Raw genomic sequence first — 25,086 nt, 5'->3', positions numbered from 1 at the left:
TATTCTTCATGTAGTACTATATATTTTTATTCTGTTGGGTATGTTTCCCATTCTTGATACATGCAAATCATATTACAGTAGCAAAGAAAAAGATGCAGAACAGATTAATTTTACTTGTAGACTCTAGTATACTAAGTGGCATTATGCCTGTAGATCTATAACCACTTTGTGTAAGGTAATTCTTTTTCACCATGAAGAATTTCTGAAAAATGTTTAAAAAGAGTCAAATGAATTCGTATAAAAATTGGATAGTTGTAAAAGGTCTTTTATTATAGTTCATTTGTCACTTACAGAAAGACGTGAGAATAATTCATAATATATTTTAATTATATAGCAATTACTACATTGTATTCTGGCTGTGTAAATTTAAGGAGAATAACTTTGACTTGATTATCACTGTATCACTGACACCCATGGAATACCTGGCACGTTAATGCACAGTATATATTTGAATAAATAAAAGAAAATACAAAAACTGTTGAGTAATCTAATATAGAATGTTGGAGCTCATTGCTTTACTTCTGAAGAATGTTTTAAAATTAAAAGCGTGGCCTTAAGAACTTGAGATAAAATGTAAACTTCAGGTGGAATCCTTCTTTGAAATATGTACATTGTCAAAGAACTTTGGATTCTTTCCCACCTTAGTTTTTCAAAGAAGTCGTTTTTAGACTTAAATATTGTTACATCCATTAATTTTTGTCTAAAGCAGCAGTGATTAAGGTCATAGCACAAAACTTTTAAGCTATATATGTAAGTGTAGAGTAGTCAAGTAGTTCAGAATGACATTGTCTACCTAATTCAATCTCTAAACCTTTAGGCAATGTTTCTTTGCTTTAAGAACCATTTAAGAGGAAAAGCCTATTACTCTCAAGATCTCTGTACTATTATGGATTAACTCTAGGTTGAATATATCTTCTCAAAGGTAGAAACAATTTTCAAAACATGGGAAAGTCTGTAGTTTGACAAAATTCACAGTATTCAAGTAAATTAATCCACTCTATCATAAAGTCACCAGAGAACCTATGTCTGGAGGCCAGGTTTTCTTAAGGCCTGAATATTAGTTGAGAACTTAAGAAAATGTTGGAAAATTCTAAAAGCATTAAGTTGTTTAGTTACTGGCCCAAGGAGCATCATAATCTTCCTCACCACTGTAATTTTACAAATCATTGTCCTAGTATATAAAACCCCATGAGCACAGATACTGCAGCTGTTTTATTCTCTGCTATAATTCTGGGGCCTAGCACAGTAGCCTTACATATAAAGGAACCTAGTAAAGGAGTGAATGAATGAATTCTCTATTAGAAGGGACTGCAGAATTCATTTTAAGCAAAATTCTCCAGTAATATTAATCTCATGATTAACATAACTCTGACTTTAGAACATAGAGATGACTTAATTGAAATGGATAATGAAAGTTAGAAATGGAGAACTAATAGTAACAGTTATCCCTTGAACATGAGTTTGAACTGCATCAGTCCAATTTACATGCAGATTTTTTTATAAGTACAGAACTATAAATGTATGTGCGCTTATGAATTTCTTAATTACATTTTCTTTTCTATAGCTTACTTTATTGTAAGAATACAGAATATAATAGATATACAAAATACATGTTAATTAACTGTGTTATCAGTAAGGCTTTTGGTCAACAGTAGGCTAATAGTAGTGAAATTTCGGGGGAATCCAAAGTTGTATGTGGATTTTCAACTTGCAGGAGGGTTGGCAACTTTAACCCCCATGTTCTTCTGGGCTCAATAGTGTTCTATTTGATTTCCTTTGTTTTCATCCCTAGAATATTTGTTTTCAGTTCTGTATATTGAGTTAGATAATGTTGGCCCAAAGTATTTTAAAGCAGTATGGATCCATAAATACATCAGATTATAGATCCCAAGAAGAAAAACAAAGAAAATGTTAGAAGTAGAGTGAGGTTTTAAAAAGAGATGCGGGGAGGGGCGCCTGGGTGGCTCAGTGGGTTGAGGCCTCTGCCTTCGGCTCAGGTCATGGTCCCGGGGTCCTGGGATCGAGCCCCGCATCGGGCTCTCTGCTCAGCAGGGAGCCTGCTTCCACCTCTCTCTCTCTCTCTGCCTGCCTCTCTGCCTACTTGTGATCTCTGTCTGTCAAATAAATAAAATCTTAAAAAAAAAAAAGAGAGATGCGGGGGTGCTGTCAGAATACATTGGTACTCTAATACCTCTGTCCTACTCGACTTCTTACCCTTGTTAATATAAGACAGTGTATCCAGTTTCAGCCAACTTATATTTAAACATCTTGAATAAAGATGAGATGAGTTCAAGTAATTGCCAGGAAACTAGGGCCTCATATACAACAGTGAAGAGGAAGAAACAAAAAGGGAAGGGGAGAATTTTTCAAAGCATAACAGATTAGAGACTTCAAATAAGAAGAAGATGGGTCAAATATATAATAACAAAATGTGAAAGAGAAAAGACCAAGTAAAAAGCAACAGATGATTCTAGAAATATAGGCATATTTATTGTAGGGACAGTCTTATACATCTATACAAATTATGATTATGATGAATGACCCTATTGTCAAGAAAAGATAGTGCTCACTAAGTCATTTTTAAGAAGCCAGGTAAGTCTGTAACAACTGTTAAAAGATTTCCATTACAGAGGCAACTGGATAGCTTAGCAGGTTAAGAGTCCCAACTCTTGATTTCGGTTTAGGTCCTAATCTCGGGGTTGTGAGATCAAGCCCTGCATTGGACTCCATGCTTAGCAGGGAGTCTGCTTAAGATTCTTTTCCTCTCCTTCTGCCCCCTTCCCGTTCCATGTGCTCACGTGTGCAGGCTCTTTCTCTCTCTAAAATAAACAATAAATCTTTTAAAAAATTTTTCTATTACATAAAAAATACATTCTCATTCAAGCACTAGATCCTTGCCCTTAAAGAATCACAAAATTGTGAGTTATTAAAAAGTACTGAAGTGAAGGATAAAGATGATGTGGTGTGTGTGTGTATAATGAAATATTACACAGCCATCAAAGAATGAAATCTTGCCGTTTGCAACAACATGGGTGGAACTAGAGGGTATTATGCTAAGCAAAATAAGTCAGAGAAAGACAGTTATCATACAATCTCACTGATACCCAGTATTTAAGAAACAAGGTAGAGGATCATAGGAGAAGAAGAAAAAATGAAACAAGATGAAATGAGAGAGGGAGACAAACCGTGAGACTCTTAATCATAGGAAACAAATTGAAGGTTGCTGGAGGGGAAAAGAGTGGAGGGATGAGGTAACTGCGTGATGGACATTGGGGAGAGTATGTGTTGTAATGAGCAGTGGGTATTAGATAAGACTGATGAATCAAAGACCTGTACCCCTGATACAAATAATACATTATATGTTAATTAATTGAATTTAAATAAAAAAATTTAAGTATTGAAATATAGGTTATCAATAAGTTGTCATAAATAATAAGACAAAGTAGTTGAAATAAACAGTATTTAGAAATATCTTATTAGTTATAGTAGCTTTCCTGTCATGTTAATTGATATCTTAAGACACAATTACTTAGGACAGGGTCATTATTAAATATAAATCTACATTTATCCAAGTTTTGCCAGATCTGATATAGTCATTTTTACTCGGAATAGAAATGTTAGATCTGTTGGGATTTTTTTTTTTTTTTTTTGTAATTCCATTGTATTTGCATTTTTCCATTATCTTCAATCTTGAATTTCTTTGCCAGGAATCTTAATAAGCTACTCTTTCATGAGGCTTAGCTTAAAAGTAATAATTCAGTACATCTGTTCACTCACCTGGGAGCAAGGAAACTTAGGATGTTGTGCTTTGCTGCTAGGGAACAAATAGTGATAAGCCAGTGTCATTCCTCCATGTTTTGGAACTCCTCCTCATCCCTCAAATAACCCTGCACAACAATTGGAAGCGTGGTCACTAAACAGAGACTCTGTGGGCTGTGTATCAGAGTTTTCCAAAAGAACAGTCTGTGTGAGTATGTATATAGAGAGACAGAGTCAGAATTTATTTTAAGGAATTGGCTCCCATCATTGTGAGGGCTGGCCAGTCCAAAATCTACAGCGTAGACCAGGAGGCTGCAGACCCAGGCAAGAGGTGTGTTGCGTCTTGAGTCTATAGGCAGTCTGGAGGAAGATTTTCATTGTTTTTTCTATTAAGGCCTTCAGTTTACATGATAGAAGATAATTTGCTTTACTCAGTCTGCCAATTTTTTTATTATTTATTTATTTATATATATTTTTTACTCTATAGAAATTCTTTATTATATAGGCGAGGGTCCTCAAGCCAGTGTCACTTGGATTTCAGTTACACTAAGGATTTTGCTGTTGGTATTTGCCAAACAGCCACAGACCCAACATGCCACTCAGTCCTGACCACCCTGTGGGTTCACATACTTTATACCTGTCTGCCACCTGATTCTTTTTTTAAAATTTTTTATTTTTTATTAATATATAATGTATTATTAGCTCCAAGGGTACAGGCCTGTGAATCATCAGGCTTACACACTTCACAGTACTCACCATAGCACATACCCTCCCCAATGTCCATAACCCAGCCACCCTCTCCCTAACCCCCTCCCCCCAGCAACCCTCAGTCTCTTTTGTGAGATTTAAGAGTCTGTTATGGTTTGTCTCCCTCCCAATCCCATCTTGTTTCATTTTTTTCCATCCCTACCCCCCAGAACCTCCATGTTGACTCTCAAATTCCTCATATCAGAGAGATCATATGATAATTGTCTTTCCCCGATAGGCTTATTTCGCTCAGCACAATACCCTCTAGTTCCATCCATGCCGTAGCAAATGGCAAGATTTCATTTCTTTTGATGGCTGCATAGTATTCCATTGTGTGTATGTGTGTGTGTGTGTGTGTGTGTGTGTGTGTATATATATATATATATATATATATATATATGACTTCTTCTTTATCCATTCATCTGTTGATGGACATCTAGGTTCTTTCCATAGTCTGGCTGTTGTGGACATTGCTGCTATAAACATTCGGGTACACGTACCCCGTTGGATCACTACATTTGTATCTTTAGGATAAATACCCAGTAGTGCGAATGCTGGGTCATAGGGTAGCTCTATTTTCAGCTTTTTGAGGAACCTCCATGCTGTTTTGCAGAGTGGCTGCACCAGCTTGCATTCCTACCAACAGTGTAGGAGGGTTCCCCTTTCTCTGTATCCTCGCCAACATCTGTCATTTCCTGACTTGTTAATTTTAGCCATTCTGACTGGTGTGAGGTGGTATCTCACTGTGGTTTTGATTTGTATGTCCCTGATGCCGAGTGATGTGGAGCACTTTTTCATGTGTCTGTTGGCCATCTGGATGTCTGCTTTGCAGAAATGTCTGTTCGTGTCCTCTGCCCATTTCTTGATTGGGTTATTTGTTCGTTGGGTGTTGAGTTTGGTAAGTTCTTTATAGATTTTGGATACTAGCTCTTTGTCTGATAATGTCATTTGTGAATATCTTCTCCCATTCTGTCAGTTGTCTTTTGTTTTTGTTGCCTGTTTCCTTTGCTGTGGAAAAGCTTTTGATCTCGATGAAGTCCCAGTCGTTCATTTTTGCCCTTGCTTCCCTTGCCTTTGGCGATGTTCCTAGGAAGAAGTTGCTGCGGCTCAGGTCGAAGAGGTTGCAGCCTGTGTTCTCCTCAAGGATTTTGATGGATTCCTTTCTCACATTGAGGCCCTTCATCCATTTTGAGTCTATTTTTGTGTGTGGTGTATGGAAATGACGGTCCAGTTTCATTTTTCTGCACATGGCTGTCCAGTTTTCCCAGCACCATTTGTGGAAGAGACTGTCTTTTTTCCATTGGACATTCTTTCCTGCTTTGTCGAAGATTAGTTGTCCATAGGGTTGAGGGTCTATTTCTGGGTTCTCTATTCTGTTCCATTGATCTGTGTGTCTGTTTCTGTGCCAGTACCATACTGTGTTGATGATGACAGCTTTGTAATAGAGCTTGAAGTCTGGAATTGTGATGCCACCGACTTTGGCTTTCTTTTTCAACATTCCTCTGGCTATTCGGGGTCTTTTCTGGTTCCATATAAATTTTAGGATTATTTGTTCCATGTCTTCGAAAACATTGATGGTATTTTGATAGGGATTGCATTAAACGTGTAGATGGCTTTAGGTAGCATAGACATTTTCACAATATTTGTTCTTCCAACCCATGAACATGGAACATTTTTCCATTTCTTTGTGTCTTCCTCAGTTTCTTTCATGAGTACTTTATATAGTTTTCTGAGTACAGATTCTTTGCCTCTTTGGTTAGGTTTATTCCTAGGTATCTTATGGTTTGGGGTGCCATTGTAAATGGGATTGACTCCTTAATTTCTCTTTCTTCTGTCTTGTTGTTGGGGTATAGAAATGCAACTGATTTCTGTGCATTGATTTTATATCCTGCCACTTTACTGAATTCCTGTATGAGTTCTAGCAGTTGTGGAGTGGAGTCTTTTGGGTTTTCCACATAAAGTATCATATCATCTGCAAAGAGTGATAGTTTCACTACTTCTTTGATGATTTGGATGCCTTTAGTTTCTTTTTGTTGTCTGATTGCTGAGGACAGGACTTCTGGTAGTACATTGAATAGCAGTGGTGATAGTGGATATCCCTGCCGTGTTCCTGACCTTAGGGGAAAAGCTCTCAGTTTTTCCCCATTGAGAATGGTATTCGCTGTGGGTTTCTCATAGATGGCTTTGATGGTATAGAGGTATGTACCCTCTATCCCTACACTTTGAAGAGTTTTGATCAGGAAAGGATGCTGTACTTTGTCAAATGCTTTTTCAGCATCTATTTAGAGGATCATGTGGTTCGTGTTCTTTTATTTTGTATTGGATCACGTTGATTGATTTGCGGATGTTGAACCAACCTTGCAGCCCAGGAATAAATCCCTCTTGGTCGTGGTGAATAGTCCTTTTAATGTACTGTTGGGTCCTATTGGCTAATATTTTGGTGAGAATTTTCGCATCTCTGTTTATCAAGGATATTGGTCTGTAATTCTCCTTTTTGGCGGGGTCTTTGTCTGGTTTTGGGATCAAGGTAATGCTGGCCTCATAAAATGAGTTTGGAAGTTTTCCTTCCATTTCTATTTTTTGGAACAGTGTCAGGAGAATAGGTATTAATTCTTCTTTAAATGTTTGGGAGAATTCCCCCGGGAAGCCGTCTGGCCCTGGGCTCTTGTTTGTTGGGAGATTTTTGATGACTGCTTCAATCTCCTTACTGGTTATGGGTCTGTTCAGGTTTTCTATTTCTTCCTGGTTCAGTTTTGGTAGTTTATATGTCTCTAGGAATGCATCCATTTCTTCCAGATTGTCAAATTTGCTGGCGTATAGTTGCTCATCATATCTTCTTATAATTGTTTGTATTTCTTTGGTGTTGGTTGTGATCTCTCCTCCTTCATCCATGATTTTATTTGTTTGCGGCCTTTCTCTCAGTCTGCCAGTTTAAATGTTACTCTCATCTTTAAAAATACCTTCACAGGGGCGCCTGGGTGGCTCATTGGGTTAAAGCCTCTGCCTTCGGCTCAGGTCATGATTTCAAGGTCCTGGGATCGAGCCCCGCATCTGGCTCTCTACTCAGCAGGGAGCCTGCTTCCCCCTCTCTCTCTGCCTGCCTCTCTGCCTACTTGTGATCTCTCTCCCTCTGTCAAATAAATAAATAAATAAATCTTTTTAAAAAAATTTATAAAAAAATAAATACCTTCACAGTGACATCCAGACTGGTGTTTGACTAAATACCTGTTTACTGTCACCTGATAGTCAAAATAACGCATAAAAATAACCATCACAGAATGTCAGTGTTAGTTCATGTGCCAATAGAGCTTAATTTCTTATTATAGAAATAAAAATCACAGGTAAATAGAAGTTCTGATATTGGCTTCCTATACTGCCAGATGATTTTTTAATTTTCTCTACTTTTAGGAACACTGTAGTGGGTGTCCTTTACAAATAACCTTAAGGGACACCTGGGTGTCTCAGTCGTTAAGCATCTGCCTTGAGCTCAGGTCATGATCCCAGGGTTCTGGGATCAAGCCCCGCATCGGGCTGCCTGCTCAGCGGGAGGCCTGCTTCTCCCTCTCCCACTCCCCTTGCTTGTGTTCCCTGTCTCTCTCTGTCAAATTAATAAATAAAATCTTTAAAAGAAATAAAATAAATAAACTTAATTGTTAACACTCACAGAAAATACTTATGTTTCATTAAGCACATGAGCTTTCAGAATTAAATCTCTGACATATAATAAAGCCTCATTAATTTGAAATTCATGATTATTAATATGTCATGAAAAATTCATCTTTGCTGTAACTGGGATTTTTAAACAAACTAAGTATTACAGTTGGGATATTTAAACATTTAAGAATGGGAACTTCAGACTTTAGAAAAAGTCATTATAGACATTTAAAAAACATTCTTTAATGATTTCACTATCTCAAAATTACTCTTACCTTTCATTTGCATATATGGTTTTACATAGGTGCTCTCAAAGTATGTGTGTGTGTGTGTCTGTATTCTGTTTTCACTGGCTGGGAAAACATAGGTGTCTGCTGTGGTCTTTGTATTTAATAGCTGTATTTTAATTCATCAAATTCATGTTTGATATGTTCTGTCATGTCCTTAAAACTTATAGTGATAATAGTACAAGTTGAAAGATATGAATATTTCGGTGTTCTTGCTGAATATTTCCATTTTGTTCTACCAAAAGTTATAAAAGGTTGCTCCAAGTAATATTCAGGTTGTGTACTATAAAACACATCACATCCCAAGAGGGAGTCATTCTCATGGTTGGCATATGCACTAAATTAAGTGAGAGTGGATGGTGTTGTAACCTCCTGTCTTACCTTGACAAAAAAGAACACTGTTGTTTATAAAATACATATATAAATACACACACACGCGCGCACATATATATATATATATATATAAAATATATACATATATATTATACATATAAATACACACATTGCCTGTTTTATCCCATCCATACCAGGCATCCCAGGGGTTACCACTCTCTCCTGCTTGCTCTCTGGAGGCCCAGTGTTTGCTCACCTACCACAGTGACACTGACAAGCTCATCTCATGAAGATGCAATAGAGGTTATAAAGGATCACTAAAAGTGTTTTTACTTCACGGTCTGGGGTGTGTTTGCATATATTTGCACAGCCTGGTTGCTTCTCTTTGGCTCTGGAAAGTCTCTCTGGGCAGAACCAGGATGGTCTGCAGCATTCAGTTGTTTAATTTGTGCGGTAATATATCTCAATATTTTTTTATTTTATGGAAGGTTACTTTTTCTGTAAATCACAAAGACACCATATAGACAAGCACAACTCAGAAATTTTATCATTTTTCATTGTCATTAGTGTGACAATCATGTATGTAAACTTCACTTTGACCTCAATAAGTACATATTATTTTATAATTTTTGCAGTCTGCAACTTTAGATGTATATTTGTATTTGTTTTTTTTTTTTTTCTTGATAGTGTGGGTTAATATTATTGGGTTTTAGTTCCTTTTAGCATTTCCCTCATTCCTTTACATCATTTTCCCATTTATATCTAAATATACCTAATCATAAGAACTTCACTGATGAATAGGAGCCATTGTTATATGCTTACAATGATCACCATGATGGCAGCTTAAAGAACGTTGTCTTTAAGAGCAAGAATCTTGTCATTCCTCTGAAAGCAGGGCTGAGATCTTTTCACTGAATTCTGTATACCCCTCTCTGATCTCTGTATATGGAGTTTCTGGGTTATTTGTTCAGTTTTTTCAGATGTTTTGCCTAGAAACTAGATCTCCATGCCACTCTCTTATCTCCAATTTTCCTGTCTTTTCCTGTCTCCGATCTCAAAAGTTATCCAGAAAAGTTCTATAAAATAGGTAATAATTGAAAGGGTAGTAATTGAAAAGGGAGTTTGTCAGCAAAATAAATTTGGGAAAACATTGAACTACAAAAATTAAATTGAATTTCTTTATTATAGAGTTATTATATACTTAAGTGCCTGTAGTTCTTTAAAAAGAGAATACATTTCCTGCACTCACTAATACATTGACAGAGGTGCATCCTTTAAGACTGTTTCAGGAAATCTACTTGGGTAGCCAACAACAGTTGTCTTCTCTTCCCTTGTTAAAGCTGACTTCCTCTACTTAGTGCAGATTATTTAGTTTATAAGCAACCATTACTCACCACACTTAATCTCCCTCCACTATATTCTTTGTGCTAAGTGCTAAGAATGTGTTGTAAAAAATGATGATCTTGATCAGAGTTAGAAGTTGTCTGTCTATTCTACCAATTTTTCTGCTGTTTCTTAAAGAAATGATTGAGACAAGGATAGTTAGAATTAATGGTTCTTATGTGATCCACACTATCTAGTAATTTTTACCTGCTTACTTGTCATCTATAAGCTCTAAAAGTTGGCTTTAGAAAGCTTTCTCATGTATATTTGACTCATGGATTCAAGAAGTGATAATACTATTTATACATATACTCTAAAAATGTATTTTGTCTTGTGTTTTTCCCTGAAAGGGATATGAGATAGAAGCCCAGTTTTCCCTTTCCCCTACTTCAAACCAGCAGGGTTAATAAGGCCTAGAGCATTGATTTTGACCATTTTAACCATAAAAACTTTTTTTTTTGAAGAAACAGTTTATGGTCTGGTCAAAGGGTGTAGAAGTTGTAGCCTCTCAGTATCTCTTATGTCTGCCTTTGTTGGCCCTTGATTGGGCTCTAGAAAATATCTACAGCTCTGTAGAAAGCACTTTGAAAAAACTACTGTTGTAAACTATACACTTGGGTAAATATTACCAGCTTCTCTTATGAAATGAGTAAAAAATTATACATAGAGAATACATCTAATACATCTCCCTCTTAATATATCCTGAGACATTTAAGATGCTGTTGTTGATACTGGCAGCATGCCAGAGGGAAAATTATATAGGAAATAAAATCCTGTATTTCCTTACTAAACTATTTAACCGTGCAGGGTGGGAATTGAGGGGAAAAGAGTAAAGAAATACGATCTTATACTATAACTTGTTGAAAAAGAGAACAAAGACAATATTGAATAAAAAACAATGTAGGAAATTTAAATAGAAGGTTATTTGAACAGGCTGTACATTTCTGCATATAAGGGTTTTTCTTAATTTTAAATTTAAATTTAAAAAATTTTAAAAATGTTTTCTAATAATGAAATTTTAAGACTCTCTGTATACGAGTCCCTATGTAAGTTTTTATAAAAAACCAAAAAATGAAAATTTACTGAGGAATTGAACATTTCAAAGAGGCATTAGGATGTAAAAGAAGCATATGGGTGCCTGGGTGGCTTACTTGGTTAAGTGACTGCCTTTGGATCAGGTCGTGGTTTGGGGTTCTGGGATTGAGTCCTGTGTTGGGCTCCCTGCTTAGTGAGGAGCCTGCTTCTCCCTCTTCCATTTCTCCCTGCTTGTGCGATCTCTCTCTGTGTCAAATAAATAAATAATCTTTAAAAAAAAAAAAAAGATATAAAAGAAGCCTAAAAGATAAATTTTTTAACCAAAAATTTTTTTAAGATTTTATTTTTTAATTTATTAGAGTATAAGCAAGTCAGGGGAAGAACAGAGGGGAAGGGAGAGAGAATCTGAAGCTGACTCCACGTTCAGCATGGAGCCCAACATGGGGCTCAATCCCACAGCCACGATATCACGACCTAGACTGAAACCAAGAGTCAGATACTTAACCAACTGAGCCACCCCAGTGCCCAACCAAATTTTGTTTTCTAATCAGTGTGTTTTATCACCTGACAGTGTAAATGAGGAGAGGTAATATTGATATGCTGAAAATAGAAACCAGTCTAACAGTATTTTCCTTGTTGAAAAAGTCCTTCAGGAAGTCATTTGCTTCCTAATAACCTCTTGACCGGTTTTCTAGTAAGAAAAAGCTAATTTTCCACAAATTTGTGTTACCATCAGTAATAAATGCAGCAAATTTTTTAGTTGTGTTTCTCTTAATGTATGGTAATAGATATTTTTTAATAGCTCAAATCTTTCCACAGTCACATTTTACATGTGGAAAAAATAGCTTTATATAGAGTACATTTAGAAAAATGTGTCCAAATACCCCCCAGAATACTATCCAGAGAACATATGCATATTTCTAAAGTACTGTCATATACCACAAAATTTATTAAGACTGTTTAATATGTTATCATACCTACTCCACATTCCTTTTGAACATTCTTAATTTTGGTCAGTTGTCTATTGTGGTTGAATTTGGTGTTAATTTTGTAGCGATGTTTCAGAAAATTATATGGCTCTGATGGGTGATAGATTGCTATGGGAAGAGTATGGAAAGTGTAACCTGAGAAAAGCCATCTGAGAGTAATAGGTGTCTTGGAAGGGAATTTAAGGAGCTCATCCTAACAGTGCTAAACATGAATTCAGAGATGGAATCACAAATACTAATATTTGTAATTAATTTGATGGGGCCACTTAATATTTCTAGTTTGTATCTTGGCTGTATGTCAATACTAAGTACTATAAACTGAAGTAAGAACTAATTATACTTTAATAATATGATCCAGGGATACAGGACTATGTCTACTTTAGTTAGTCATCAGAGTCCAGAAAATTTTTTGTAGGCAACTGAGGCAGCTTTCTGAAAGGGAGGAAGACAGAAAAGTTTCTGCTTAGTGACTCCTTCATTCTCATGAAGACCACCTGTACTTATTAAAATTGAATTCCACCAGATACCTTTTAATATTTAAATAAAGTCCTTACTTTGCTTAAGCTAGTTTAGTGGTTTTCTGTTCTTGCTGCTAAACTATAGCAGATCAAGACAATGATTCTGTAAACCCTTGTCTTCATCATCACTACCTATATGTAGAAGTTCAGGATGATGCAAGTGGGAATCTGTGAACCATTCTGAATTGTATCAAAATGTGATTTGTGTGTCATATGTGCATTGTTTCTAGGGGTGGAGAGAGCCATAGATTTCTTCAGATGCTCAGAGAAGTCTGTTACTCAGAAAGATAAAGAATACTGGTAGAATATTGTACCCCTTCCCTCCCCAGTGACAGAGTCCCTTTCTGTCTCTGTACTGATCTCACAGTGCCATAGTTAAACAAGTTTATATCCTATATATGGCATATTGAAAAGGGAGCCCCTTGGAGCTTTTCTGCTATTAGGTATATAATCTGATAGATGTTTATAGGATTTGGCCCTTAAATACACTAGGTTGTAATTTTTTTCCTAAGAAGTCTTAATTTTTGTTCATTTAATTATTTATAGCTGGAAGTTGGTATGGACAAATTTGAATCAGTCAGAGGAATGCTGTTTTATTCTCTCAAGATAGGATCTAAAACTCAGAATGGCCTTTGGAGGTCATCTACTCCAACCTTTTATTTTTTTTTGATGAGGAAACTGAGATGCAAAAAAATCACTAAAATTTCTAAAGTCACTTGTTAGTAAAGCATGAGTAAAGATGGAGTTCTGTTGATTATCTGTCTGCAGAGCCTTTTTTATTGTATCCAACTTTTGATGCTGATTTTTTTTTTTTTAATTCAGGTAAGTTAACATACAGTATTGTGTTAGTTTCAGGTGTATAATACAGTGATTCAACAATTCTGTACATTTCTCGGTGCTCATCATGATATGTACTCTTAATTTCCTTCACCTGTTTTACCCATCTTTCCATCCATCATCCCTCTGGCAACCATCAGCTTGTTTATAGTTAAGAGTCTGTTGCTTTCTCCTTTTTTGTTGTTCATTTGTTTTGTTTCTTAAAATGAGGGAAATCATATGGTTATTCGTCTTTCTCTGACTTATTTCACTTAGAATTACACTCTCTAGATGCATCCCTATTGTCAAAAATGGCAATATTTCATTTTTTTTTATACCTGAGTAATACTGCATTCTCTATAGAGCACATCTTCTTTATTCATACATCTATACTAATGGACTCTTGGGTTGCTTTCATATCTTGGCTATTATAAATTTTTTTTTAATTTATTTATTTGTTAGAGCGAGCGACCACAGGCAGACAGAGTGGCAGGCAGAGGCAGAGGGAGAAGCAGGCTCCCCGCTGAGCAAGGAGCCGGATGTGGGACTCGATCCCAGGACGCTGGGATCATGACCTGAGCCGAAGGCAGCTGCTTAACCAACTGAGCCACCCAGGCGTCCCGTATCTTGGCTATTATAAATAATGCTGCATTAAACATAGGGGTGCATATGTCTTTTTAAATTGGTGTTATCATATTCTTTGGGTAAATACCTAGTAGTAGTGGAATTATTGGATTATATGGTAGTTCTACTTTTTAATCTTTTAGGAACCTCCATACTATTTTCCACAATGGTTATGTCAGTTTGCATTCCCACCAACAGTGACAAGGGTTCCTTTTTCCTCCACATCATCTCCAAAACTTGTTTGTTTTTTAATTTTAGCCATTCTGACAGATGTGAGGTGATACCTCTTTGGTTTTTATATGCATTTTCCTGATAAGTGATGTTGAGCATCTTTGCATGTATCTGTTAATCATCTATATGTCTTCCACCAGTGTTCTTTTACTCCTGTAACATTTTATACACTCCTCTAGAATGCATTCATTGCATTGTATTCATGTTACATATTTGCATGTGTGTCTTCTTCATTGCACTGAATTCCTTGGGTATCAGGACTCTTACTGAACTTGTTATTGCACGCTCCTAACCAAAGACAGACAGGTATAGTAGATATTCATTAAATGTTTGTCATATTTTAGATATGTATACATTTGAAGCTATTTTTTAAATGATACTAAATTAGATCCTTGGATTTTTTTGTAAAAGATTATAAATCTGTTCAAATAAGTAATTTCAAATGACTTCTAAACTAATACTAAGCAGTCTTTACTATATATGATTATGGCTTTTTAATATAAACTTTAAAAAATTGCCTCCCAATTTAAAATTTACATCACCAGAGTTGTTCAAAAAAATTCAGACTATGAATTTATTTAGAGGAAAGTGGTCCTACACTGGTCATATCCTTGGTTGCCTGACAGAAGCAAAAATCAATACTTCTCAAAAATCTTCATATATAAGAAAAATAAACCACTCAGAGTAAATAATTAAGCATGTATGGGAACAAAGTGCCATGATCTAAAGCCAGTAGACAGCAAAAACAGATCTAGAAAGGCCTCAGATACTAGAATTTATAGCATATTTTATAAAATAAACTATATTTAAAAGAGAAAAGAGGGGCACCTGCGTGGCTTAGTTGGTTAAATATCTGACTCTTGATCTCTGCTCAGATCATTGTCTTGGGGTTGTGAGATCAAGCCCCATGTCAGGCTCTGCACTGCACTTGGAGCCTGCTTAGAATTCTCTCTATCCCTCTCCCCTTCCCCACTCCCTCTCTTAAAAAAAAAAAAAAGAATTACTTGAAAATTTCTACAGGGACTAGAAATGTTAAGGACTTGTTAGCCCTTTGCAAAGCTAAAATTAAAAACTAGAACTTGTAGGGGGCACCTGGGTGGCTCAGTTGTTAAGCATCTGCCTTCAGCTCAGGTTATGATCCCAGAGCCCTGGGTTTGAGCCTGTTTCAGGCTCCCTGCTCAGCAGGAAGCCTGCTTCTCCCTCTCCCTCTCCCAGGTCTTTCCCCTCCTTGGTTAAGTTTATGCCTAGGTATTTTATACTTTTGGGTGTGATGGTAAATGGGATTATTTTCTTAATTTCTTTTCTGCTACTTTTGTGGAAACACAGCCATTTTGTATATTAATTTTGTATCATGCAACTCCACTGAATTCATTTATTCTGGTAGTTTTTTGGTGTGATCTTTAGGGCTTTTTATTTATACTATCATGTCATCTGCAAATAATGAGAGTTTTATACATCTTTCTTACCAATTTGGATGCTTTTTATTTCATTTCCTCGTGTGATTGCAGTGGCTGGGATTTCCAGTACTATGGTACATAAAAGTGGTGAGAGTGGACATCCTTGTCTCCTTCCTGATCTTAAAGGAAAAGCTTTCAGTGCTTCCACCATCCAGTATGATATTAGCTGTGGGTTTTTCATATATGGTCTTTATTTTATTGAGGTTTTTCCCTCCAAACTGATTTTGAGAGTTTTTATCACAAACAGATGTTGTGTTTTGTCAGATGCGTTTCCTCCATCTGTTGAAATAAGATTTTTATCCTTTTTGTTGATGTGTTGTATCACATTAATTTGCAAATAATATAGCATCCTTGCATCCCTGAAATAGTTCTGCTTGATCGTGGTGAATGACCCTTTTTTTAAATGGATTGTTGAATGCAAGATTTGCTAATATTTTGTTGAGGATATTTGCATCTATGTTTATCATTGATGTTGGCCTATAGTTTTCTATTTTGTAGTGTTTTTGTCTGGTTTTGGGATCAGGCTAATGTTGGCCTTGTACAAAGATTTTGGGAATCTTTCTTCCTAGTCAGGTTTTTGGAATAGTTTGAAGGGTACAGGTATTAACTTTTCTTTAAATGTTGGTGGAATTCACCTGTGAGTCCATCTAGTCCTGGACTTCTGTTTGTTGGTTTGGGTTTTTTGTTTTTGTTTTTGTTTTTTAGCTGATTGAATTTTATAACTAAAAAATCAGTGTATTCAGATTTTCTATGTTTCAGTCAGTTCTGATTGTTTATATCTAGGAATTTATTTTTTTCTAGGTTTTCCAGTTTGGGGCATATAATTTTTTATAATATTGTCTTAAAATCTGTTGTTACTTCTCTTTCATTTCTGATTTTATTTATTTGAATCCTCTTTTCTTTCTTGGTAAAATTGATAAGCCTTTAGCCAGACTTGTTTATATTTTCAAAGAACCAGCTCTTGGTTTTATTGTTTTTCCTTTGTCAGGTCTCTTCAGTTTATTTTTGCTCTAATCTTTGTTATTTCCTTTCTTGTACTAACCTTGACCTTTGTTCTTTTTTCTTCTTTTTAAGTTTAAGGTAAGATTGTTTGAGCTTTTTCTTGTTTCTGGTGATAAGCCTGTATCACTATAAATTTCCCTTTTAGAACTCCAAAGATTACGTGGACCATTGTGGTTTTGTTTTCATTTTTCTCCACGTCCCTTTGATTTCTTTAGCAACGCATTGGCTGTTCAGTAGCATGTTGTTTAATCTCCACTTGTCTTTTTTCCAGTTTCTTCCTTGTGACTGATTTCTAGTTTCACAGCATTGTGGTCAGAAAAGATGCACGATATGATTTTAAACTTATTGAGACTTGTTTTGTGGACTAACGTGATATGTCCTAGAGAATGTTTCCGGTGCACTTGAAAAGATGTGTATTCTGTTTTTGGATGAAATGTTCTGTGTATATCTCTGAAGTCCATCTGGTCTGATGTGTTGCTCACAGTTTTCTTGTTGACTTTCTGCCTATATAATCTATCCATTGATGTAGGCAGGGTGTTGTTAAAGTCCTACTGTTGTATTACTCTCAAGTTTCTCCATATATGTCTTAATACTTGTTTTATGTATTTAGGTGCTTCAATGTTGAATACATAGGTGTTTACAATTGTTACATCCTTTTGTTGGATTGACCCCTTTTATCAGTATGCAGTACCCTTCTTCTTGTTTTATTAGTCTCCATTTGAAGATCTGCATTGTCTGATACAAGTATTGCCACCCTGACCTCCCCACCCCCATGCTTCCATTTGCATGGAATACTTCTTTAATCCTTTCACTTTCAGTCTGTATGTAAGTCTAAAATGAATCTCCTTATCCATTCTGCCATCCTTCACATTTCAAGTAATTATTGATAGGTATGTCCTTATTGTCATTTTAATTATTTTTTTAAATCTCAGCCACATTTTTTTAAAGATTTTACTTATTTATTTGATAGAGATCACAAGAAGGCAGAGAGGCAGGCAGAGAGAGAGGAGGAAGCAGGCTCCCTACTGAGCAGGGAGCCCAATGCAGGGTTTGATCCCCCGAGCTGAAGGGCGAGGCTTCAACCCAGGTTGAAGCTGGGTTGAAACTGAGCCACCGAGGTGCCCCATTTTGTTAATTTTTTTCCTGTATTTTGTAGTTCTTCTCTGTTGCTCTTCTCTTGCTCTCTTCACTTGTGACTAAGACTTTCTGTAGTATTATGCTTGATTTTCTTTCCCATTTTTTTCTATTGTAAGGTTTGGGTTTGTGGTTACCATGAGGTTCACATAAAGCATCTTAAGTATATCAGTCTTAAGTTGATGGCCACTTAAGTTTGAACATTTTTAAAAAACTTTTTACTACCCCCTCCCTGCCACATTATAATATGTTGTCATATTTTACTTTTTATTGATAATTTTCTACTTATGACCTTTTCTTTTCTACTTGAAGTCCCTTTAACTTGTAAGGCTGGTTTAGTGATGATAAATTCCTCTAACTTATTTGTCTGAGAAACTCAGTCCTTCAATTCTGAATGATAATCTTGCTGGCTAGAGTATTCTTGGTAGTAGGTTTTTTTTCCTTTCAGTTTTTTTAAATATATCATGCTACTGTCTTCTCTGTCTTGCAAAGTTTCTCCTGAAAAATCAGCTGATTGCCTTATGGGGTTTCCCTTGTATGTGACTTTTTACTTCTTTCTTGCTCCTTTTCTCTATCTCCAGCCTTTAACATTTTAATTACTATGTGTCACAGTATGGACCTCCTTTATGTAGCCAGCAGTGAAGCATGGTATTTTTAAAAGTAACATTTATCGGGGTGCCTGGGTGGCTCAGTGGGTTAAAGCCTCTGCCTTCGGCTCAGGTTATGATCTCAGGGTCCTGGGGTTGAGCTCTGCCTCAGGCTCTCTGCTCAGCAGGGAGCCTGCTTCCCCCCACCCTCCTCTGCCTACTTGTGATCTCTGTCAAATGAATAAATAAAATCTTAAAAAAAAAAAAAAAGTAACATTTATCCATAAGGGAAAAATGGTAATACCATCAAAAAATGAGACACCAAGGAATACAAATCCAACAAAAGATATGGAGACAATTTTTAAAAAACTAAATAGAGGGAGAACTATGTTATGTCCATGAATTAGAAGATTCTCAGTATGGTGAAGCTGTGAATTCTCCCAAAATGATCTTTACACTTAGTGTCCTTCTCAAAAATCCCAGTGGGATATAGTGTATGCAGTTACTACTATACAGCAATTAATGTTAATTAACTGGAGAAGTGCGATGACTCTTACAAACAATATGAAATGAAAGAAAAATGTCACAGAAGCAAAATACAGTATAAAACTGTATTGTTTAGGGGTGCCTGGGTGACTCAGTTGGTTAAGCATCTGCCTTGACTCAGGTCATGATCCCAGGGTCCTGGGATTAGGTCGAGTGTCAGGCTCCTGACTTAGTGGGAAGCCTGTTTCTCCATCTCCCTCTGCTCCTCCCCTTGCTCATGCTCTCTCTCTCTCTCAAATAAATAAAATCTTTAAAAAAAATTTTTAAAACTCTCTCTTCCTCTCCCTCTGTACATCCCCACTGCCCACTCTCACACTGTGTTTCAAAAAAACAAAAACTGTATTGCTTAGGCATGTGGTCATAGGTGGTAAGACTATAAAAGGAAATGCAGAGAGTGATTACCATGAAAATCAGGATAGTGGCTGCATTTACACAGAGGGATGAAGGATGTCATCAGGGAGGGTTATGCTTTCAGAGTGTGGGCATTGTTTCATTTCTTGACCTGGATGGTAATTACTTGGATGTCACTTTGTGATTATTCTTTAAACTGTAAATATGTTTGATGAAAATAAAAAATAAAGGAGCTGGACTAAACAATTTGAAATGGATTTAGGTACATACTGAGAATAAATCCATTATACTGTTATTGGTGGTTGTATCATAATGTTGAATTAACTTGAATGATTTAGAGTACTCCATCCAGATAGAAAATTTAATTTACAAGAACTTTTTAAGAGATTGCCAGGAATTTGCTAGCCAGTTTACCAGAATCTACTAGCATATAATTTAATATGAGGCAAATTCTGCTCTTACTGTGTTCAGAAAGATCATTACTGGATTAACTACAAAAAAATTCCATCTGTAACATTAACAGCTAACAATATTTACCACTTTTGAGCACTTGCCATATAGCAAATATTGGTGAAGCATTATAAATGCATTATCTATTTAATCCTAGAAACAACTCATAACTGTGGGCACCATAATGGTCCCCATTTTACACAGGTAAAGGACAGAATCAGGTTTTGATCCTCATTTCTTATTCTTAGTCCCTGTCTAAGAGTGTATATGTTATTATTGTTACAGATATTCATTTATTCTAACTGGTTATGATTTGGGTGGGTATTCAAATTTGTGTTCAGCAGCAGATGTCAGCTAAATGCCAGGCATTTCTATGGCCCCTATCTACTGGATCTTTTGCTCTGTTTAGCAGCTTGGACCCTGTGCCACATATGTTTGCTGGTGTCTTTCTGCCTTGGAACCTAGTATATTGTGATATATCAAGTATCACCAAACTTAATTCAACTTTACATATCTTTTTTTGTTATATGCATCACCCAAACTACATATTAAGCTGCTTTCTTAGGCTGCAGTACTGGAAATTACCTCTTGGAGCAGCTCTTTTCACTGGCAGAGTTGTTAGCTATCCCTTTCAAGAATGGACATTAATCTAAACCACATAGCATGTGATGTTACAACAACCTATACACAAAAGCCCGTATGAGAATTCTTGTCCTCTATTAAACCAGACATTAAAGACATTTGAAAAAATAAAACAATGCCTCACTTTTTATTATCTAGCTAATGTAGATTTTTCATATTAAGAGTATAATTTACATTTTTTAGAAAGCCTATTGCAGCATGTTAAATAAATGAATTAATGTTTTTTTGCTATTCAGTTTTAATTTCAGATATGGTATTGGTAACCTACAACCCACATGTATGAAAGGTCTTTAGGGCCCTCAGTAATTTTTAAATGTCTAAAATGTTTTAAATGTTTTAAATGTCTAAAAATTTAGCCAACGATTTATATGATCTTTTTCTCAAATACTTGAACTTTTCCTTATACTTTGTTTTATCTTATAAAAGGTGAACTGAAAATCATCTATTTTTAGGTTGCTACAGACCTCAGGAAAGATCAGATTACTTGATGTTGGCAGCTGCTTTAACCCATTTCTGAAGTTTGAAGAATTTCTAACTGTTGGCATAGACATTGTACCTGCTGTAGAGGTATGCATAGTTCTGTTTTGTTTTGAAGATCTTACCAAGGAAAAGCATTGTCTTTACAGTCCTAAAAGAGCAAGTGTATTTTCTATGAAAAAGTTGGTAAGAAATTTCTGTTCAGAAGCAAATAAATATTCTGTGAAAATTTTTGAGCATTTAGTTAACAAATACGGTACTGGTCAAATAATACTGGTTTTTATTGGTTTCCTGTTTATCTATTGTTGTAATCAGAGACTTTAGTAGATTGCAGTGATTTCCAGATAGCTGTAGGATTTGGGCTTTTTGTTTGTTTGAGGTATCTTTTTCTGAAGTGTACTGTGATGTGGAGCCATTAAGGAATAATATCAAGAGCAGGGGCTTTTGATACAGTTAAAACTTTATTAAATCCCAGCTATTTGTACTTAGTAGATGAAACTACTTAAATGTTTCCTCTGCTTTTAAATAAGATTATTTTTCTTAATGACAAATTCATGTTTGCCATTTACTTTTCATAAAGCATTAGGCACCAAAATTTTTTATAAATTGAATTTTTAATGTTACAAAGAGAATGTGTTACAGTGTAAATTTTTCACTCTGCTGCTATATTCCTAGCACCGAGAAGAGTGCCTAGTACATACTCATTAACTACATCATGAATAAAAAAATAGAATCTTATTTCAACCTGGGGTTGCAACTCTGAGGCAGTTTTCTTATCTCTGTGATGGGGTTAGTAATGGACTGTATTTCATAGGACAGTTGTAATGTCTAGTTAAGAAGTAATTAAAACAGCACAGTGTCTGTTGCATAGAGAGTGTTAAAGAAATGTTTACCATTATTATTGAAAAGTTCCAGAGATTGAACTTTCGTATGAATCCTTTGAATTTTGATGAAAAAATGGTAACAAACTATTACCACTATCTCTACTTCTGAAAGGTGGACAGATGTTTGCTTTATGGTAAAATAGCTGTTCTAAGCTTGTCACTGCAAAGAATTCCTGTGCCATCAGGACCTATACTTTAAAATGCATTTGGCTTTGTACATGGATTTTCTTCCTTCCTCAAGAAACACGTTAGAGATATCCTTTAGGGACTGCTGAAATGTGATAACCATTTGATCTAAACTTTGGGCTCAAATAAATACTAAACTTGTTTATATAGAGAGCCATGAACTTTAAAGTAATTGGGGAAGGCAAAAGAACTGCTATATATAAGTTCAGTAATAGAATCAGACTTTCACTTCCAGGCAAAATGTAGTAACAAGGATCAGATTGTTCTTTCCCCCCTACCTAAAGCAACAGAAAAGTGGACAAAATATAAGCAATTTACAAGACATTGAATATCAGATGATAAAGAACTATGATCACAAAACAAGTGAGTTGAGCCCTACTCTTGCACCAGCATTTGGCCTTCAGAGAGTTTCTAGGGTATGACACAGAGAGGGAATCCCAGGCATAGCCCAGCTGATTCTCTGAGCTGAGAGCACTAAACATAGATGACTAGGGTCCAGAGAACACAGTACCAGTTATGTGATGGCTGCACAGAGGGAAAACTCTGGAGTTTGGAGGGTAAAGATGAGGACTCAGCTGAGTACTAGTCACTACATTACATGTGTGAGAAAACGACACGAGACTCAAACTGCACTCTAAAGGAGTGGAGGTTATAGTGCCTGGCACTCAACATAGGATGAAAATAGTACCTATTCCCATCAGGCATACTGGAAACCTAAACAATCACAGTGCCTTAAGTAGAGTATACAGAAGAGTCTTACCTGAGTACTGGAAAATATTTAGCCTCAAACTAAACAGTGGTCCAGTCCCACCTAACAAATCTCAAAAGACCCAAAAAGATCAGTGTCTCCAGTCTGTCATCCAGCACAAAGGATGAAATTAGAGAAGGAAAATATACTATTTTAAGGTTTTTATATTAAAGTGGTGAAATACTTGAAGGTAGATTATTAAAGATGTATACATTAAATCCTAAACATCGGTGTCTCCCAGAACAAAGCTCAAGAATATTCATAGCAATACAATGTCATCCAGTGCCCAAAAAGGTAAAAATCGACTATGTTACACATCCAATAAGAAATAACAGGCTATGATCAACAAAGACCAACCCTGAACTGACACAGATGTTAAAATTAGGAAACAAAGACATTAAAATAGGCACAGGATGACTCTATTCTGTATGTACAAAAAGTTTAGAGACATAGAACATACTTAAAAATACCAAATCTAACTTCCAGAGAGGGATACTACCGTGTAGGACATGAAGTACATACTAGATGGAATTAAGGCATGTTAGATATTGCAGAAGAAAAATTAAATTGAAGACATGACAATAGAAACTATCCAAAATTAAATACAAAAGGAAGTAAGCTGGAAGAACATCAGTGAGCAATGAGATAATATCAAGTGGCCAAATACAGGCATAACTGTAGTCCCTCCTACAAGGCAGGGAGATTAAAGAAATAATGGCCTAAATTTTTCCAGATTTGATAAAAAGCTATAAATATACAAATCCAAGAAGCTCAACAAACCCACAGCTCAAGAAACAAGATTATACCAAGGCACATGGTAATCAACTCCCCCCCAACACATAACACAAAATCAAAACACAGTGATAAAGAGAAATTCTTAAATTAAGCAACCAGATTTTTTTAAAGGGCATGTTAAAATAGTGAAGGATAATTATTTGTTACCAAACAAAAATATCTTTAAAAAATAAAAACAAAATATTTTTCATGCATTCAAAATCTTTAGGGATTCAACATCAGCCAGTTTACATTTCAAGAAATGTTAAGGAAGAAGTGCTTCAACCAGGTGCAAATACAGAACTACACAAAATGAAGAAGAATACAGGAAGTGATAACTACAAAGTTGTTAGAAATGCAGTTTTTTTTAATTAAACTCTCTGAAAGACAGCAGACCATTATTATGGTTGAATTCTGTCCTGTTCCTCCTTGAAAAGATATGTGGAGTCCTAACTTTCGGTGTGTTACTTTATTTGGAAATATGGTCTTTACAGAGATAATCAAGTTAAAATGAGGTTATTAGGGTGGGGCCTAATTCAGTATGAATGTAATATTATAAAAAGAAATTCTGGCTTAGAAACACACATACAGGGAAAATGTCATGTGAAGGCACAGGGATGATGATTCTAGCAAGTCAAAGAACACGAAGATTGCCAACAACCAGTATCTAGAATAAAGGCATGAACAGATTTTCCTTCACAGCCCTCAAAATGACCATCCCTGTACACACCTTGATCTCAGACTTTTAGCCTTTAGAACTGTGACAAAATACATTTCTGTTTAAGCCATCCAGTTTACAGTATTGTGTTACAGCGGTCTTAGCAAACTAATACATCCATTTAAACAAGAATAATATGGAGTGTTGTTTATAAATTAAAAAAAAAAGTCTGACAAAAATAGCACAAAGGATGAAATTAGAGAAGGAAAATATACTATTTTAAGGTTTTTATATTAAAGTGGTGAAATACTTGAAGGTAGATTATTAAAGATGTATACATTAAATCCTAAAGCAATCACTGAAATAACAAAAGAGTTAAAGCTAATAAGCCAATGGGGTGATAAGATAAAATCATAAATTTAATTCAAAAGATGGAAGAAAGAGATCAAAGGCTATAATGAAGAGGGGACAAAGTAAAAAGGAATTACAGATCTAAACCTTAGTGTATCAATAATTACATTAAATAGGCTGCAAACTTGATCTCCTGGCTGTGGCCAAGGGAGCATGTATTCCTTCTGTGGCACTGTAATAGTCAGTGTCCCCAAAAAGGAGCTCATACCCCCTGTCTGGCATTTCAGTTTTTGCAACTGCTGCCAGGGTACATCTCTGCATCCCTGGTTCTGGTGGCCAGTAAGTCTTACACTTATGGGTCCCACAGAACTGTAATCAGTGAAGAAAATTCCTTAACAGCATGCCACCTAGGGCACAGCAGGAGGCATCAGACCAAGGAGCTCTGTCTTACAGTGAAGGAAAA

General features: G+C 35.8%; 1 protein-coding gene across 1 annotated transcript in view; it reads left to right on the top strand.

The window, feature by feature from the left end:
- SAMTOR (S-adenosylmethionine sensor upstream of mTORC1) overlaps positions 1–25,086 on the top strand; it is a 100,453-nt gene that overhangs the window by 59,378 nt on the left and 15,989 nt on the right. The window contains exon 4 of the mRNA XM_080818152.1: positions 20,998–21,112. Coding sequence (XP_080674278.1) covers positions 20,998–21,112 — 115 coding nt within the window. The remainder of the gene's footprint in view (positions 1–20,997; positions 21,113–25,086) is intronic.

The sequence above is a fragment of the Martes martes genome (assembly GCF_963455335.1).
Source record: "Martes martes genome assembly, chromosome: 11".
NCBI lineage: Eukaryota > Metazoa > Chordata > Mammalia > Carnivora > Mustelidae > Martes > Martes martes.
This window is presented reverse-complemented; position numbering and strand designations above follow the sequence as displayed.